We start from the raw sequence: 14,366 nt of genomic DNA, 5'->3' as shown, positions 1-14,366 counted from the left end.
TGGCCCTGTGCGAATATATGCCTCAACCCCGTTCGGTTGCGCCCTTCCGGTACCCTTACGTAAATGGGCATTTCATTCGTTTTTTTTTGCGGCAGTAGTGCTTCTAATCTTGGAGGGGGCTTATTGCTGCATTATTATCGAATATCACAATTAATTACATATCTACCCTATCCGCCGCATTCAGCGATTCACATATCGATTGTGAGGCTCATAGGGGAACTGCTCCCGATGTGGACCAGAAGTACGCAGTACGCACCTTGTCTCAGTATTTACCGAGCGTTCTGCCCACACGACTACCGGCCACTATTTCAGTCCCGCGGATAACATTTCTATGGAGACACTGTAATATACTGTCGCGCTACCGCCGTTCTGTGAAAGCTAATTACTGCCTGGAAACAAACTGGTTATGAATTAATGCCTGTTGAGTTTCTAATAAGCAGAACGTTTGGATATCAGTGCTGTCTTTGTAACGATGGTGAACGCCGTGCCGGCCCCCGAGGGAGCCCTTAACGCTATTTGTGGTGACCAGGCGTCTGTCCAAGGGGGCTGAACACCTATATTTGAAGGTGTCGTGAGTGCCTCTTGTCCAAGGTAATTTAGCTTCCTTTACCCAATGTGTGTAACTCCATTCGACCTTGTGCGGCGTATCCTAATTTGCCGTGATCAGTCGGCGAGGTGTTGATACGCCAGAGACCCGTGAGCTGCCTATGTCAGTCGATTCTGATGAAGTGAACTTAAATTCATGGACATAACCCTCAGCAATGCTGTTTGGCCCCGTTCGACTGTATGATGGGAGGTGGATGAAATATAGAAGAATAAAACGTTGCAGCGCTATTTTTGGTCCCGCAGAGGCGCCACAGGAAATATGGCCGTTGCGCCGTGCCGCCCCACCAGTCTAACCCGTCCCCAGACGTCTGAGTCGGCCGGCGGTCGTCCCCAGCCGCTGTGCTGAACTTTTCCCGGCGACTGCCGGCGGTGACGGCCTAAATCAGCTTCCAGTGTGCCTCTGCCGGTGCCTAATGGCGAAGCCCGCACCCAATTAAATGTCGTTAATGGACGCCAATTAAAGTCCGGCACCAAAAGCTGTCACCATGCCAATTGCAATGACCGGGTGACTATTGAAATGCTAATGCCACCGATGCCAATCGGCTCGGAGTAATTTCGTTTCAGCGCTGAATCCAGATTGGTGCTGGCTGAGGACTGGTGAGGGCTGGTAACATAATGTGCTAGGCGGGGTGACACTGGTGCTACATTTACCTGCTCGGCTGCTGTAAGCAGGACCGGCAGTCCGCACCTGGACGTGGCTGCGAACTCTGCAGTCCCGTGTCGGCGACGTGCCCCGTTCCGCTGCCTCAAACCCGGCCGTCAAATGTCGCCAGTAAGCGGACTGGCCGGTCCGCGCGGGGCCGAGTTCCGGGGTCGCGGCGAACGGGCGAGCTGAACCGCTCGATGTCCGGTCGGCACCGCCGGACTGACCAGCTGGTGTCGCCATCAGGCCGGATTGAACGGCCGACAGTTCTGTACCGAACAGCGTGCCAGCGGAGCGCCTGTCAAGCGGGAACCCAACGCCGCGCACTGCAGGCGGCCGGCAATACAGTGACGTGCGTCCCGGCCCCGAATCTATCTCGTGGGCAACTGTCCCGACTGCAACGGAAGTGTACTGTGATGCAAAGGATAATAGTCTACTGTGTAGAACCTGCTTCAGTGCCGCCAAAATAGTTACAGGAAGTGGGGTGAAATGGGAAGTAGAAAATTCAAACGAATTAGAATTACTGTCATTCATAGGAACCCAAAATCGCCCCGGCGCGTTTGGGTTAATTTGGTGTGGAACTTATGTTTAGTCCACGCTGCTCGTAAAGCCCGTGTTCGCCAGTTTCGCTCAGGTTCACTGGCCAGTTCCACTGGCCCAGGGACTGCCAGCACAGTGCGTTTGACGCTCATTAGATGTGACTACTAAGCCCCCGCTCGGTTAGCTCGGTCCGTGTTCGCCGTTTTCGCCTGGGTCCGCTGGCGGCCGGACAGCCGTTACGGCGCGCTGGTCCGTGCGGCAGTGTCCTCGCCAGCTCGTGTAACGGGCGGAGCGGCCACACCGGGGACCTGTCGGCGTGCGGGGGATCTGCCGGGGCCGATTGGCGGCCGCGATGGCCGCGGTTACCGCTGAGCCGGCCAGCAAACGGCCGCGGAATAGCGCTCAGGGCCGCGGTGAGCCGCTCAGGGCAGCACTGAGAGGCCGCCGCATCGACGTCCCTGTGGATCTGTCGATAGGGGGTTTGTTACGGCGGCCGGGTCACTGCCTGACCCATGGTGACAGTTCAGAGCAGCACAGAGGGCCGAGCCGAGGGGTGGCGCCATCCTGTGCTGGGCAGCGCGGCACTGAATTGGCGGCACTTCTGGCAGCGTGAGGGTCTTCGATGCATTATTGCGATACAAGACACCATCGCTTGAAGCACAGCTCACAGTTAACATAATGTCGCTGGTTGGTTTATTGAAATTCTTGGCGATGCCGATATGCGGTTCTTGGAGTGGACCAGTTCCATCTCTTCCTCGTCCGGTGACCGATGATCGTGATCCGACCCCGTGATCACTGCCTGGCGTATAAACCGGGTCGGGTTGGCGGTGTAAGGTCTCTGTGAGTATGAACTCAGCTCGGTTTGTATTCACTGGCGCGCTCGGTCTGTTGTACCCGTTAGGACATTTATGCTGGAGGCTGAACCTGACCTGAATTACTCTGCGGCTACTGGCTATTTCTGAATCTCTATGGAATTCCGCCGCCGCACGTTGGTCAGACCGGAAGGAACATATTACGGCGCCATTACAGAGACTCACAAACTTGGAGTGTCGCAGCCCAGCCCACGAGAGTGATGTGTGCCGACATACTTCACAACCCCGTCACCTTTTGGTGAAGTCGAAGCATCTCGATTAGTTTCTCCGAAACTTGCCGAGTGCGTGCTCGTTTTTGGGCTGGTGGCTGAGGCCGATCTGGTCTGGACGGTCTGGTGTGGGATAGGCGGTCTGGTCTGGCCTAATCTATGCAGTCTGGTCTGGTCTGGTGCGGTCTGGACGGTCTCGCTCCTTCCGTCTCCGCTGGCCGCTGAGCTGGCCGGCGCTGTGTCAGCTGTGTGTATGTGAGACCGCTCGGAGGCAGCGACAGGGGGTCGGCGGTGTTGAATGGGGTCAGCGGCGCACAGTGTCAGCCCGGCCCGCCCCCTGAGCCCCCGAGCAGAGGCGGCTGGCGGCCGGCCAGCGGGCAGCGACTGGACACCCCGCGGCGGCCGCCCCACCGGCACACCGCAGCCTCCCGCCGGCGTCCAGCGTCAGCGCCAGCTGGTACCCAGTGACGGCCAGCGTTTCTCTTTACATAGTGTGCGGCTGGTAGGCAGTGGCACTTCTGAAATCCCTGCTCGTCCTCTGAATTCTTGTCAGACCCACCAAGCGTTGGCCACTGGGGATCGAATCTGCCGCCCTGACCCTGTTGCGGACCGCTGGCTTCCTCCTCTCTCTTTCCCTCTCACCTCTCTCTCTCTCTCTCTCTCTCTCTCTCTCTCTCTCTCTCTCTCTCTCTCTCTCTCTCTCTCTCTCTCTCTCTCTCTCTCTCTCCCTCCCTCCCTCTCTTTCTCCCTCTCTCTCTCTCTCTCTCTCTCTCTCTGTCTCTCTCTCTCTGTCTCTCTCTCTCTGTCTCTCTCTCTCTCTCTCTCTTTCTCTCTCTCTCTCTCTCTCTCTCTCTCTCTCTCTCTCTCTCTCTCTCTCTCTCTCTCTCTCTCTCTCTCTCTCTCTCTCTCTCTCTCTCGCTGCTGATGGCCCTCAATGCGTATATCTGTATTTCCGGCGGCATCACTGGCAGAATGGAAGCGCTCTCCGGGAGACACAGAGAGCGCTGTTTCGCAGTTCCGATGCACCGACACGCACCGGCGTTCCTGGAGTGGAGAGCCCTCCTCCGCCGTAGGACCGGCCGACTGACTTATGCGCCGCTCAGGCAGGGATGAATCCCAAATGGTGGTCGGGAGGGAGCATTAAACAGCTGTGGGGCGATGATGTCAATGTGTGGTTCTCCGGCTTGACTGAGCACTGGCACATACACAGCGGCAGTACGGCATCTCATACATAAGCCGGTCTCGACAGCGGCGATATTCTGTTGGACGCTCAATAATAACCTATTCCGCTCTATGATGAGCCGGATGGATCTCTGTGGGCATTGTCGTAATATTACCAAGCAGCTGCAGTGGTGACGATACTTGAGTGTAGGTTTTCGGTAACTTGAGCTTCCATTTTGTCACTTGTTTCACGGAGACATGCACAAAGCTCTGCCAAGGGGTTCGAAAGGACATCTCAGCTGATTTTCTTATGAGTGGAATAACGATCATTGAATTCAGAATCGAGAGCCTTTGATGTGCTACCAGCGTAATATTGTGTGTGTGCATTATCAGTTCATCATTTCCTCTATCCCTCTCTCCTTCGTATCGACGTGAAATTCGGACGGTGGCCGAGGCGCGTCTCTCCACCGTGCTCCTCCTCTCCTCTAGAGCTGAAATCAGGACGGGTCATCGTGGCTGCTCCTCTATCCCTCTGCAGCTGAAATCAGGGCGGCCACCGCGGCCCTCTCTCTCCCTCCCTCTCTGCCTCTCTCTCTAGTAGAGCTGGTGTCTCTTCTGTCGAGCGCCCGATCAATGCCGAACGCTCTGGTGCGAGCTGAGACGGCCGTGTCAGCGCCCGCTTTGTCAGCGACTCGGCACGGTAGGAGCTGAGGTCGGGACGGTAGGAGCCTGAGGTCGGGACGGTAGGAGCCTGAGGTCGAGTCGTTAGGAGTCGGAGCCGAGGTCAGGTCGGAGTCGGAGCCGGGATCGGGACGGTAGGAGTCGGAGCCGAGGTCAGGTCGGAGTCGGAGCCGGGATCGGGACGGTAGGAGCCTGAGGTCGAGTCGGTAGGAGCCGCAGCCGAGGTCAGGTCGGAGTCGGAGCCGGGATCGGGTCGGAAACGGGTCGGAGTTTCGGTCGGAATCTGACCAGTGACCACTGATTGGTGGGGACGACGGGCTGTCGGCCCGATCGCTGGCTCCGTGTCAGGTGGCGACAACGACAGCTGTTGGATCACGAGACACAACATGTTAGAAGTGGTGGCGGCCGTGGTCGTCTTATTTTTAGCTGCCAATGAAGGAGCCAGCCTTCCTCGTTCGATGACTGTTTAGAATGTGCTGCCTTCTCACAATATTTGTGATTACACCGAGTCTCTGAACTTCTTTATCATATGCGACTTTTAGTTTAAAGTCTTACACTCATTCTAAACAGAAAAGGTGGGAAAATTTAAATTAGTGCAGAAAAACTGAGCTAGAATGGCCCCTGGCCATCTGACAGACTAAATATCTGCTTATATGATATTTTTCAGGGTGTTTAAAGGGACAGTATCATCGAAAAAAAATCCATGTATGGAGCTGATTTTTTTTTTACTAGCATTTCTTATTTTTCTGAATCAGAAAAACATAGTTTGAGGACCGAACTCGGTGAAAAATATTGCAACCACATTTCATTTTCATGATTCATTTTCATGAGCGAACCACCACTATACAGGCATGGCCGCCAGTTTGGAAGCATGCAAAATTACTACAGAACTGGCGCAGATAATACATTATTGACGCTACGCTTACGCGGTCGTTCTTCTGATTGAGTTGTCCTTAGGGAGAGGTAGCCTTAGGTATTGCCTATAAAAATATAACGTGACAATTGGAGGGAGTGACAATTGGACGTGACAATTGACAATGGGAGAAAATATCACGTGACAATCACGTGATAAACGTCATACATTGGAGGGAGATTGTGATTCAAGCTGGAGGAATTCCTTTGTTGAGCCGCTAGAATCCGAAGGAAACAGCGGAAATTGCCTACGACTATTTAATGAATTTAACGGTGATGAATAAGTGCGAAAAACGTTTTGGCTTTATAAAATTTGATGAAATGACCAGGGTAAAAGTTTTATTACTGGCGGTCAATTCAAAACGGCGCAAACATTTAAACAGTGAAGATAGTGAAGCACGATTCAAAGTGTGGTACACCTTTCGTACTTTGAGCGGCGATAGCGGGATAACGGTGTGGAGCTTCGAGGATCGGTCTTCAGTTCCCGGACCAGAAAGGTGGGGCCTATGCAATGTCAAATTTCATCAAAATGGTGATACTGTCCCTTTAACGAGGATTAGAACGCCCACCGGTCGCTGGTAACCAGGTGGTTCAGGAGTCGAAAGTTAGCCGGATGTTCTCGGTGTCGGCCCCAGACCATGTCTCTACCGACCGTCAGCTCTGCACTGGTGGCAGAGACTAATCACTCGCGGGACTGCACCCGATTCAGGTCACTGCCAGAATTAATATGGTTGTTACTGGCTCGGATCGTATTCTGAATAAAGGGACTTACCTGGCCTGAATACGGATTGGCTGGTTTGCAATTGGCTTTGTTGTTTGTATGAATTATCTGAGCCGTAACTGAATCGGTTGGGTGTGAATCATCTGGGTATTACCGGGCTGGGTTCAGTGTCCGCCTCATTTGTGGCTGTCGCTGTACGGGCTCATTGTCTGAATGGGCTGGGTAGTTGCTGACGCGGCTCGGTGGACGAGAGTTATCTGCGGCTATAACTGGCGGTGTCCGGTGGCGTGGCGAGTCAGCGGCGCTATAGCCGGCCGGGAGGCACATATGTCTCTGCTGGCGGCCGGCGACCCGTAACGGCAGCGGTATGCGGTCCTGAAATGGTCCGGTGCTGGCCCGGGCTTCAGTCGCCCTTCAGTTCCAGCACATACTGAGTGCTTCCCCCTGACCTGCTCGATACTAAATTTTAAACGCTTCTTATGCGTGGATTGCCTTTGGTCGATGTTCAGATTTATCATTTATTGCCTCTCATTTTTCATCTCTATGTCATTTAACTTCTTCCTCGCCTTGTGTCGACTTACTTTGATCTTATAAGCTCAGCGGGGCATTATCCTCTGTTGTTTTTCTCGGCGTTCTGCTATTTTCCTCACTTTCCGGCATCTTTAAGCGCAATCCCATTAGTGGCCAGGTGAAAAAGGTGCTCCGTTTTCTGTGTGTGTGTGTGAGAGAGCTGGGGACTGGGGAGGGGTGGTTGTTGGAACAGATGGCCGCTGCGGGTGCTGCTGCTCGGTGTTATCCGATTACCTCCGTCAGAGCGGCCGCCGAACGCGGCCGTGCCCCGGTCAGGGCGGACGGCACGGGCGCGGTACCGACAGCAGGACTCGGTCCCGGGGTACAGATAACACCGCCGCGTCAGTGCTGTGTAGGGGAGGCGGGAGGGGGTTTATCACTCGGGCTGTCTGCAGAGCGGTATCACCAGGCGGGGACCAGCTGGTGCCCAGTGCTGTCCCTACACCTGACCGCTGCACTGGACCCCCACGAGCCTGTGCTGACGGTGTGCTGCTCTGTGTTCCAGGCAGCGTCGATTTGCCAGATAACCAGCCATTCGCCGTGGACGACCATGAGGGTCTCTCCGGCTACGACAAGAATCTCTACCTCTACAGCGTGAGTACGCAGTGATGCGTGTTCTGTGGGCGCCGGTTTTCTTCTATGGCGGCCTTTGCTGTTTGTTCCCCACTGTCTGTCCCTGCTGGACGCTGGTGTTCTCTGCCGACTCTGCAGCGCAGCAGCGCGTAGTGCCCCCGCAGAGCGCCCGCGATTGTCTCGCGTGTCGGTGCCGATGTGATGGCCGCGGGTGCCGGCAGATACCGCTCGTCCGACACCCGTGACCCGCCCCCGCCTCCGCCCCCGCCCGGTGGACACCCGTGACCGCCCCCGCCTCCGCCCCCGCCCGGCGGACACCCGCTACCCTCCCCCGCCCCGCCCCCGCCCGACGGACACCCGTGACCGCCCCCAGTCCCACTCGCCCGACACCCGTGACCTGCCCCCAGTCCCACCCGCTCGACACCCGTGACCTGCCCCCAGTCCCACCCGCCTAACACCCGTGACCTGCCCCCGCCCGGCTGTTGCGTGTCAGCTGACCGGTGCCGCTCACTGGGTCCAGCTGGATGGTCAGTCGGAGCCGGTGGAGCGGCCGTAACCGCCACCTGCGCCGACCGGGTTCACACCGGCTCACGCTACTGCCACCTCCCCTCCCGAGATGGAGGCTTGAGGAAAAAGGCATAACCTGCCACTCTTCAACCGCTTCTCATTTCAATGATATTGCGGAAGAAATGGAGCCACTTGAGTACTGTCGCTTACAGACACTTCAGAGCCTGGTGGTTAGCTGGAAAGTAGAGCTGCCGCCTGCTGTGGGAACCGTTATCTCGTCTCCTGCCGGGTTATCCGATACCCGCTCCGCCTCCAGCCCTGCTGAGATGGACGGTGCCGTCTCTCTGTGCCGTCCCAGCTCCGGACTATCCCTGGCTCCGCTCCGGCTCTGCGCGGCGCCCCAGCTCTGTCCGGCCGCCTCTGTCCGGTCGGGCCGCGGATGTGCCGGCCGGCGCCTCCTCCGCCGCCTCCACGGCCGCCGCGCCGCCGGCTGGGTCGATCCGGCCGCCCCGTGGATGGCCGGCCGGCTATTCTGGGCCGCTTTTACCGCGTCCGCCGGCCGCCGCGCCGGGCCCACCGAACGGTTCCGGAGCCGAGCCTCGTCGGACGCGGGCCAGAGCAGAGACCGGGTCACCGCAGAGTCATCTTTGAGTCACCCTTGGGTCACCTGGGAAATCATTGCGTCACCGCTGGATTACAGCTGGGTCGAAATGGGGTCACATGTGGGTCATCGTTGGGCTGTCATTGAATCACCACTGTGTTGGCATATTATTCGATGAGCCAGCTTTGGTCAACCCCACCATGCAGTCAGCGGTGACTGCATTAGGCCGACATTAGACGGTGCCAGGCCCACATTAGACGGTGCCAGTCGCCGGGCCGGGCGGTGAGTCGATAACCCGTCGCCCCGCGCCCCGCCCCGCCGGTGGTGTTACCCCGGGCACCCCCATAACGCTCTGTTTGCACCGACGTTACGTCACGACTACCGCGTGGGCTCGTCGGCCCGGCCACGTGGCGCGGCGCTCTTGGTCAAGGCCTAATTAAGCCAAGGGCGCCCGCCCCGCCCCGCCCCGCCGGCAGGCGCGGAGGGTCGGACAGGCCCGGTTGGCACCGCTCCCGGGATTACAGACCTGTAAAAACACTGCCGGCGGAGAGTGGCGGCCGACGGCGCCGCGCCGCGCGGAGCCAAACAGTGGCCACTGGCACCCCCTGCAGGAGAGAGCGGGCGGGCGGGCCAGTAACGAGGTCACCAGGTCCGGACACCAGTGGGCCAATGGGACGGGTACGCGGTCCACGTGCCGGGAGCTGCGCGCGTGCCTGCGCTGTCCATCCGTCACGGGCGGGCTGCGCTGAGCGCCCTAATAACCAGCTGCGCTTCCGACCCGTATCGGCAGGCCGGATAACTAATTGGCGCCGCCGTGATGGTATTCTCGCTATCGGCGACGGCAGAGGATAGGAAGTGAGAGAGTGGCGGGCCGGCTGCCGCCTGGAGTCTGCGAGGACCGTCCAGCCTGCAGTGCCGTCACTGCCGGCTGGTCCGCACCGGAGGACGGCGGACGACGACAGACCCCGGCACCAGGGCGGACTCGCGCCGACACCAGTCCGAGCGGCCCCTGGCCCCGGCGGGGGGGGGGGGGGGGGGTCGGAGAGGTCAGCCGCCGCGCGCGGGGGGAGCGGGTCAGTCGACTCACCAGGCGATGGGTCAGTCCTCTCATTGGGCGAGGGGTCGATCTGACCTATGGTAGTCATACACTGCTCAGTGCTCGCTAGAGGGCTAGAGGTCAACTTTAATTGTCCCGTGTGTCCTGGTCTTTGGTTGATCCTGGAAGCACGAAAGGTCACCGATAGTCCAGTCCGGCTGCAGGTCGGCGCCGCGTGAATTTGTGATGAGCACCGCTCCGACTGCGGGTTCTATCCAGCGCGGGTGCAATCCCAGCAGATACGTGCTTAGTTGACGACCGTCCGGCGGCGGTCGGCCTAATACCGGCTCACCCGGGCTCAGTGGTGCAATCATCCGGCCCGGCCCTGTGATGGACGCGTGGGCGGCACCACCTCGAAACTTGCAGCAGTGAACTAACGAACCTACTTCGGATAAACTGCTGAAGTTTGAATGTATTAAGTGTACCAACATGCCTGGTATGAAATCTGTGCTGGCGGCCAGAAGCTGATGGGTGTCGCCGATATCCAAGCGCGCAGTGGCTAGATTGAATTGAAATATCATCATTTGAGAAGGCTGTGATTGAATGCAGGATCCGTGTCACATGCTCGCTATGAGTGGGCATACTCGCTATGAGTGGGTCTATACTCTATAGCGACAGGGTACTTCTGCATGAATATAGTCATTGTGGCGGATTTTCCTCAGCTGTGTAGTGACAGACAGAAATATTTTCCCGTAAGTTAGTGAGATCGAACGGTCGACCGCGACCGTTATCACCCCGTACTACCCGTCTCTATGAACCTACTAAGATCAGCAGTCTTCCCATTGCTGTCAGTCACCGGTGCCACACGGCCGGCACGTGCCGTTTGTCGCCGTACAGACGCGCTCGGACGGCTGCAGTCGCAGGTCGATCTCAGGTCGCCACCGGTCTACGGGCGACCTGTTGCGTGTTTGCGCTCAATAGTGGTCGATCTCGCCGGCCCGTGGCCCGCCGACCGCAGCCGGCACGGGACCCTGACATTCCAGACGACCGGATGGCCCATACGAGCGAAACCAGGCCGCCGAACAGACCAGTGACGACTTTGTCACTGGTGGGCTCTGTACCGCAATGTTGAAGACATCATACCAAATGAGACATTTTCATCGAAATGATAAGAAGTTTCTCAAGACATTCTGCTTCGAAAGTTCAAAGATTTTTGTGGCACCAACGTCCAGTGATAATTTCACTCCTAACCCCCTAGAATCCTGAAGGAAAGTTTGCTTTAGCCCATAGTAGCACAACAAAGTGAGACTATTGTAGCATGAACAAATGACAACATTTTCTAACGAAGTGCACCTACTGGTTACTCGTTCGGCATTTGGCGCCATCCAAAGCTCCATGCGCTGGGTGCTGGTAGCCTTTTATGCAATTACTCGTGCTCAGCAACTCATGTGATTTATTCCTCGCCAGAGATGGCAGGCTTTGGGTGGATTTTGCGAATTTTATCATGAACTTGTTTTATGAGTGGCTAATTAGAAACTGTAACTTAGTTGGGAGTTCCTGTGGGCACTATTTAGCGCGGTCGCAGCCGGCCAACCCTGTGCTTACATCATGGGTTCATCGCTCGCCTGTGGGTGATGTTGTCTGATCACTGACCACTGACCACTGACTAGTGACCAGTGCCGCGGTCTCCAGTTTGACCGCCGCGCGATGCTGCTGCCCGGTGGACGAGACCTCCGTGTTCCGACCGACCGAGGTCCTCTGGATGGGGACGAGCTACAGCTGAGCAGCGCTGAACACATACCGGGAGCATAAGTAGATTAATTTTAGGAGCCAATCCCTTGAAAGTGGAGTTTGGTATAGTTATGACCACCACAATGCTCTCTGGTCACTGGATATGCGATAGTTTGCGGTTTGGCGTTGCTTCGGTCTAGTCACGGCCCGCCGGCGCCAATCGCTCAGAGCCGGGTCTGCCCGGCCTGAGACCCACTGAGCCCGGTCAAATCACAGCGAATTGGCCGGGAATAGCGGCCCGGCTTTGGCCGATTGCCTGTGCGGCCGCCCGCCGTCTGAATTGCACTCTAATCTGTCCCATCAGGGAGCAGCGGTCAGTGACGCCGGGCGCCGCCCGCACTGCATCCGGGGCACGGGGTGCCGGTCGGCCGGCCGTGCCGTCAATACTCCCGGCCGGTTCGGCCGACTCACGGCGCTGGGCACGGCGGTGTGACCTTTGATTGTCCCTGATCCGGCCGTGTGTTGGCGGTGTCGGCGCGGCCGGGGGCGGCGTCCGGCCGCTCTGAGCCGCCGGCCTGTGTCCGAGGCTGATCGGTATTCTGTCGGGACGCTGTCACCGCGCCGGTCAACCGTGCCGCGTCGGCAGGCGCAGGTCGGCAGCCCTTATTTACTGGCTATTCATCAGTCGGAGCCGGCGGCGGCCGTCTCGAACAAAGCAGAACCACTGGCGCGGACTGGGGAGGGAACGGGCTGTCGGCCTGCCGAACAGCTGCAGCCGATATCCAGATACGATAAAACTCTCAAGTAAAGGAAACAAAAGAAACTAACACCCTAAGCCAGTAACTTTTTCTTTTCTCTCACTTTAATACATTCGATGTTTTGCCTATTCATTTTCGACACAGCTTTTTTACAGCGTTTGCCAGGCTGGCTAGCAGCTAAGCTTGCAAGTAACGTTAGCTTTAAAAGAGACTCTGCCTGTTTGAAGCCTCTTTTAAACGATTGGTCGTTTACTTTAGAAAAGGTTTTGACATTGCTTATTATGGCATGTTAGATCTCTTTTGATGTGGATTAAATTCGGTTACATGAGCCATTTTGAGGCTCTCTTAGATGTTTCCAAAAACGTGTGACACTTAAATGACTGATGAGATGGGGCTATATAACATTTCATCCCATTTTCCGTGTTGTATAGAGTGGATGGCGCGTCTCGGTGGGTTTTTGCTGGCCGTGGCCAGAGGCGGCTTTTGTCGGACGCCGGCCCGGTTTCGGCGGAGCCCTGGAGGATTTGTAGCTCGCCGCCGGGAGAGGCCTTTTGTCGCGTGCTGGACGATCAATACGGGACCGGGGGCGGCGGTTTCCACTGGGAGGTCACGTCCCACAGGGGCCGCTTTCCACTGGGGAGTCGCTGGTTTCTGCAGGGGGCTCACATCCCATGCGCGGGGCCGGTTGTTACCGGGAGGTCGTGTACCGGGAGGTCGTGTAGGTCCGCCCCTGACGAACGTCCACGGGCGCCGGCTTCCACCGGGATGTTACTAAGCATGTCGTTGCCATTGACGGAACCGCTCACTATGGCGTGTGGCTGGCTGTGAGTGATTAAGTGCCATGGGCGCCGCTGCCGTGTGTGTCTGTCAGTGTGTACGGTGTAGGATTGAGCCTGAGTTCCGACGGCGCCGCCGCCGTGCCTGTCAGCGGTGTCTGTCGGTGGTTACGCGGCGTGTGTGATTGGCGGCCGGCCGAATCCGTGTCGCCTCCGTGTCTGAGCGGTGCGATCAATAATCGCGCCGCCGCCGCCGCCGCCGCTCTCGGCCGTTCTCCGCCGTCAGCTGTCACCGAGCGGCGTCCTCGTCACGGAGGAGCGTCCTCGTCACGGAGGAGTGTCCTCGTCATCGAGCGGCGTCCTCGTCACCGAGCGGCGTCCTCGTCACGGAGGAGCGTCCTCGTCACGGAGGAGTGTCCTCGTCATCGAGCGGCGTCCTCGTCACCGAGCGGCGTCCTCGTCACGGAGGAGCGTCCTCGTCACGGAGGAGTGTCCTCGTCACGGAGGAGTGTCCTCCAGACCGGTCCGGCCGGGAGGCAAGGCGGCCATCCGCCCCCGATGATCGCCCACCGACCCGGTTGATCGAACGCACGGAACCGGAAGGCGGAAACACACCTCCCCTGGCGGTCACTTTCGGTCGGAGGCGGCTATATTCGCTCTGGCCTGGGAGAGGGCACGGGCCGGTTGACCACGGCTCACTCAGCGGCGCACTGCCTTCACCTTAGTCGTGGGACCCGCCTGCGGGGGCTGATTGCGTTCCGTTGGGGGGGGGGGGGGGGTAGGGGGTGCCTCCTCGGTGGTGCAGCCGAGTCGTGTGCAAAAGCCGTCGTCAGAAGCCGGAGGGGTGGCCACGCTCGGTTGATTGTTGCGTGACGCGGGGCTAATTGGACCGGACAACTGGCGGGCAGGCGCTACCTGCGATCCCTATGACGCCACTTACCAACGGACCGGAATGAACGGACCAGTTTGTCCGTAACTCGTAGCTGCAGGGTGGTTTGTGCGCAGTGGATGGTTGATCACATGGCCGTGTCATCATTGCTTATCACAATGGTGGCGAGTCCCTACTGAAGTGCTCTTCATACCGGCAGGGGCGCGCGGCACGTGCACGGCGAGAGGTCAGATCGTTTGACGTGTTCGTCAGTTGCTCGCAATTTTGCTCGTGTGGTAAAAGCCAAAGGCTTATGCCAGCGTTTCTGAACTTGTGACACGTTCCTTTTAATTTATTTTAACCACGAAATTAAAACATAATTTCAGCCTATTTTGCCAAATTTTCAGGAATTTGGTTTTCAATAGAACTCAGATTTGTTTTTCAATAGAAAAAAACACGATTCTAAAGAATAGTGTTTTAACTATTGACAACAAACCTTCGGTTACTTTAACATTCGTTTTAAAAATCGCATACGGGGTAAAGAACCCGTAAGTTCTGATGTAATGCGAACCCCACTATCTCTGGATCTAAGAGTGGCATA

The 14,366-nt window shown here is 57.4% G+C and overlaps 1 protein-coding gene across 14 annotated transcripts in view; it reads left to right on the top strand.

Annotated features, from left to right (window-relative positions):
- Positions 1-14,366, top strand: part of LOC122364688 (solute carrier family 12 member 4-like) — a 109,302-nt gene that overhangs the window by 39,061 nt on the left and 55,875 nt on the right. For all 14 annotated transcript variants that reach the window (XR_006253621.1, XM_043335307.1, XM_043335304.1 and 11 more), the window contains one exon: positions 7,421-7,509. Coding sequence is in view for 13 of the 14 variants with exons in the window: in XM_043335307.1 (XP_043191242.1) it covers positions 7,421-7,509 (89 nt within the window). In the remaining variant the exon portion in view is untranslated. The remainder of the gene's footprint in view (positions 1-7,420; positions 7,510-14,366) is intronic.

This window comes from Amphibalanus amphitrite, unplaced genomic scaffold (assembly GCF_019059575.1).
Source record: "Amphibalanus amphitrite isolate SeventyFive unplaced genomic scaffold, NRLGWU_Aamphi_draft 000691F_arrow, whole genome shotgun sequence".
In the NCBI taxonomy this organism is placed as follows: domain Eukaryota; kingdom Metazoa; phylum Arthropoda; class Thecostraca; order Balanomorpha; family Balanidae; genus Amphibalanus; species Amphibalanus amphitrite.
The sequence above is the reverse complement of the archived record's forward strand: the minus strand, read 5'-3'. Positions and strand labels throughout refer to the sequence as shown.